This window comes from Rutidosis leptorrhynchoides, chromosome 2 (assembly GCF_046630445.1).
Source record: "Rutidosis leptorrhynchoides isolate AG116_Rl617_1_P2 chromosome 2, CSIRO_AGI_Rlap_v1, whole genome shotgun sequence".
Taxonomy (NCBI): Eukaryota; Viridiplantae; Streptophyta; class Magnoliopsida; order Asterales; family Asteraceae; genus Rutidosis; species Rutidosis leptorrhynchoides.
In genome coordinates this window covers 608,728,764-608,733,473 of record NC_092334.1, presented here as the reverse complement: position 1 = coordinate 608,733,473, position 4,710 = coordinate 608,728,764, and the positions used below count along the sequence as shown (strand labels likewise).

At 37.6% G+C, this 4,710-nt stretch overlaps 1 protein-coding gene across 1 annotated transcript; it reads left to right on the top strand.

Moving 5' to 3' along the window:
* The first annotated feature begins 211 nt into the window (after positions 1-211).
* LOC139889995 (F-box protein CPR1-like) lies at positions 212-2,582 on the top strand. The gene is made up of 4 exons (XM_071872903.1): positions 212-423; positions 576-821; positions 1,165-1,214; positions 2,050-2,582. Exons 1-4 carry the CDS (start codon positions 212-214, stop codon positions 2,580-2,582), a joined length of 1,041 nt encoding a protein of 346 aa, XP_071729004.1.
* Positions 2,583-4,710: the final 2,128 nt, after the last annotated feature.

Below are 4,710 nucleotides of genomic sequence, written 5' to 3'. Positions count from 1 at the left end.
GGGATAAAACCACGAAGAAGACAACGATGATGATGAATTGTGATTGGCCCATTTTTTATTTTTATTTATACCATAGTGGGTGTTGTGGGACAACAAAAGACCTTCGTGGTCACCCATAAGGAATTGTCTTAGTGCTTGATCACACTAAAAACCCAAGTGTACTACGTATTTGACCTGACGTTACTTTTCTGGTTTCAGAATTTATTTAGTCATGAAGAAATCGTGTTTAACAGCGACTATGGTGAACATTCCTGACGATGTTTTGCGCAACAATATATTCATTAGGTTACCTGCAAAACAAGTTGCTCGAATGAGGTCCCTTTCTAAAACCTGGAATCATGTTTTGTCTGATCCCTCCTTTATTAAATCTCACCTTCATCATTCAATCCACAAAACTACCACAATCAAACTCATGATCTTTTCGTCTTCCACAATTCAGATTTTTATAACAATATATATTTCACAATAGACGCCTCTCGATATCCCTATCGCGAACAACTCAATCATCTCAAAATCCCACCATCTGGAGCTAATTATGTTTTGGGTTCTGTTAACGGCATAATTTGCTTTTGGAGGAACACAGAACCAAACCCTACTGATAATGTTGAATGTTTTCTTAACCTTTGGAACCCTTCTCTATCGGCTTTAATAGTTCTCCCAAATAGTAATATTCCATTTGTTTTAGACGGTCGATGTAACCAATCTGTTTTTCGATTCGGGTATGATCCCAAAACTGATGATTACAAAGTTGTAATGCTTACGTACGTCCATAAGAACCAGGAAGGTATCGAGTGGCATCCCATAAAAGTATATAGTGTTCAGTGGCGGATCCAGGATTTTTTTTCATCGGGGGCGAAATTTTTTTTAAAACCATAGCAATTTTTTTGAGTAAAATATGGAGGTTTTGGGGCAAAAAATTGAAGTTTTTTTGGCAAAATTTGAAGATTTGTGGGTAAAATTTGAAAGTTTTGAGGCAAAATTTGGAGAATTTTGGACAAAATTTGAACGTTTTGGGGCAAAATATATAGGTTTTGGGGCAAAAAAAAAAAATCCATCGGGAGCAAAGTCGAAAAATCCAAAATTTTTTCACTAAAATTTCGAAATCCACCGGGGGCGCCGCCCCCCCTCCCTCTTACACTCTAAATCCGCCAGTGATAGTGTTAGAAAGGGTTACTGGGAATCGATTTCTGAAAAATTTTCAGCCCACATTACAGGCATATTTTTTTTTTCTTTTGAGAAACTTACATACATTACACGAACTAATTCACTAATATTTACAATTGTCCACTCTTGGACTCGAGCCCGTAGCTTCTTAGTTGGAGGAGTTCCTCGATACCGCTAGGTACTATTGTAAAAAAAAAACCCTGATTTCTCCCTATTAATCCCCAGTTCTCACTTTTAAGAACACAAGAATCAAATTTAGAAAATCCGTTTAATTTATTGGTCAACGTCGGTTAATGGGTCAAAATCGGTTTTGTTGGTCAAAGTCGGTCAAAGTCAAAAGTTGGTCTAACATTTAAATACGAGTATGAATATAAGCTAGAGTTTATGTTTAATGGGTCAAAATCGATTTTGTTGGTCAAAGTCAGTTAAAGTCAAAATTGGTCTAACATTTAAATATGAATTTACGTTTTTACATAATTATGCTAATTAATTTTTATGGTTTTTTCTTCTACATTTACTATTAATATTTGTAATTTAATATTTAAATGTATAAAAATTTCAATCCGATTAATCATATCAATCCCCGAATTGCCGATTACTATCTTCTGTTAGCCCATCTTATTTATAGATTATAAGTCCATTTTAATGTAAGGCCTTTGGCCCAATGTCTAGAATAATCCATTGTAATCTATATATTAGTGTTATTTGTATTGATTGATCATCACAATACAAATAACACTAATATATAGATTACAATGGATTATTCTAGATATTGGGCCAAAGGCTATAAATAAGATAAGATGGGCTAACACCTTCAAAGTCCCAACTGACCCGAGTAGCAGGTTTTGCAACCTTGCCTTTAGGCTAATGACTATTTGCTTACAGGTTTTTACTGCGTAAATGAAGTTAGTGGAGATGGACACGATGGCCATGTTCATATGCTTTGCTATTTAGATGCCAGTAGTATTTCACAAACGATAATCGCGTTTGACTTGGGCGATGAAACTTTCAGTGAGATTTCACTCCCAGATCCTATACAACGTTATAACAACAGTCAGACTAATGTTCTGGGCGTTTTGTTTGAAAAGCTTTGTGTGATGTCATGCATGTCTCAGGGTGACTGTGAGGTGTGGGTAATGGAAGAGTACGGGGTGACTACATCGTGGGTGAAACGCCTTGTTTTTACACAGTTGTTTACTGGTCATAACATTCCACTTGGGTTCACATTGCGTGGCGAGCTTATTTTTGAATTCGGTGATCGTCATCTAGCTTTGTACGATTCAAATGGAGACATACTTAAGGTGTTGAAGACGATCGAGAAAGAAGTTATTTATCTCAAGATTGTTCAGTATGTAGACAGTCTCGTTTGGGTAGCACACCTGGTTGGTAATTCGTGTGGCAGCACGCAAACAGTATAACTTGATCGAAAATTAAAATTAAGATGAGCTAGCAATTGGTAATTTGGAAGTTGATTGAGTTTAACTCCATGGATAACGAATCATCAGTTTGGGATGATGATGTACTATCTGATGATTATGCTTCGGACGAAGAATCCCTCATGGATGGTAACCAAATATTTGAAGGTTATGCGACACAAAAATCGCCAAAAAACATGTTCAATACCAACGGCACTAGTGACAACAATTCTGGCACCGAAAATATACCACCTTCGGATGGGTCGTCTTTGTCTAACTCGAAGAGATTTGCTGCCTGCAAGTTTCCAAAAAATCTTGATGACACTAATTCGAACTCTGAGCCTAAAGATAATGGTAATAATGAACATGTTGTTTCATCAGATTATGATCATGTTTCGGAAACGGACACAGGTGATGATAACTTATCGTCCCCTATAAGCGGTAATCAGAACAGTCCCCATACATCCCATGATTTACACAACTCGACATCTGAACCCAACCCCAATCCTCTAAACGAGACTACACCTCCATCCATACCTATTAGCCCAATTCAGATTATGTATAACCTACAATCCTTGAACTCCGCTAAGCCCAATATCGATCTCCATGCTCCTATAACAAACCCAATAAACCTATCTTCTCCTAACCCACCTCATAACGAACCCGTCCCTTTAACCCAACCAAACCACGAAACCAATCCTTCTAATTCTAACTTTGATGGAAGCTGTGATGTGTCAAATAAGGCTGATACAGACAGCTCCTCAGGGATCCCTTCATCCACTCATGATTGTCCAATTAATATTGACGACAATGTGACTTCTAATCCAACACTAGCCGAGATTCGATCTAACGAAAAGAAGAAACGTTTGCATGCGAAGAAAGAAAAAAAGAAAAGTCATCGAACTAGCGACCTTGAATTCAAAAAAATCGCACGGAATCAACCAAAACCGCCTCACCATTCTACGCTAGCTGAACCGAGTAGAAAAGCACCGCAATCCAAATTCCTATATATTAAACATTGTGCACGTAGCGGACAAAAACTGAAATTCGGTCAACTTAACCGCAAATGTAGCTCGACATCTAATCCCAACTCTACACTGAATATTCCCAAAAAATCGGGCTCAAAAAATGCATCTGGAAGCAGCACAAGTACAAATGAATTTGGTACAGGTATCGGAATCCGATGGAATGCGGAACATTAGCACCCTCCTTCATCATCTCGTTCTTTGTAAGTTTTCTAATGGCTTGTATTTCTCTTAATATTCGGGGAGTAGGGGTAACGGGTAAAATTAATTGGCTTAAAAAAATATGCAACTCAAACTGCCCTATCATCTTAGGTCTACAAGAAACAAAATGTGGACAATCTCCTGATTCACTTATTGACTCCTTTTGGTATAATTCCCACTTCAATTTTGTTCAAAAAGACGCTATCGGGGCCTCGGGTGGTCTACTATTGATCTGGGACTCCTCCACTTTTACATTTGAAAGTGCAATTGAAGGTGAATTTTTCATTGCTATCAAAGGAAAGTGGTCTGGATATGCCTCAGACATGGTAATCATTAATGTTTACGGGCCCCATTCACACAGGAAAAAACTTGTATTTTGGGATGAACTCTCAAGACTTGTTGATTCCATTGATATTCCTCACATCATCTTTGGTGATTTCAATGAAGTTCGATCCAAATCTGAACGCCTAAACTGTTTTTTCAAGCAATCCTGGGCCGACAATTTTAATAAATTCATTGATAACTCTAACCTTATCGATATTCCACTTGGAGGTAAGAAATACACCCGCTTGTGTCTCAAGACAATGAAATTCAGTAAACTTGACCGTTTCTTGGTGTCTGAGTCCATCTTAAAACTTTGGCCGAATATCTCCTCAAAATCACTCGACCGTGACCTTTCCGACCATTGTCCTATTATTCTTAAAAACTCTATCGTAGACTTTGGCCCTAAACCCACTCGTGTTTTTAATACCTGGTTGAAATTAAAAAATGCAGACGACATCATAAAATCTACATGGTCACAACCCGTAAGCGGAAACCGCCCTGACTGTATCCTCCGAAACAAACAAAAAAACGTCAAATTTGAACTAAAAAAACTAAGCGCACAACTAAATAATCTAGACAAT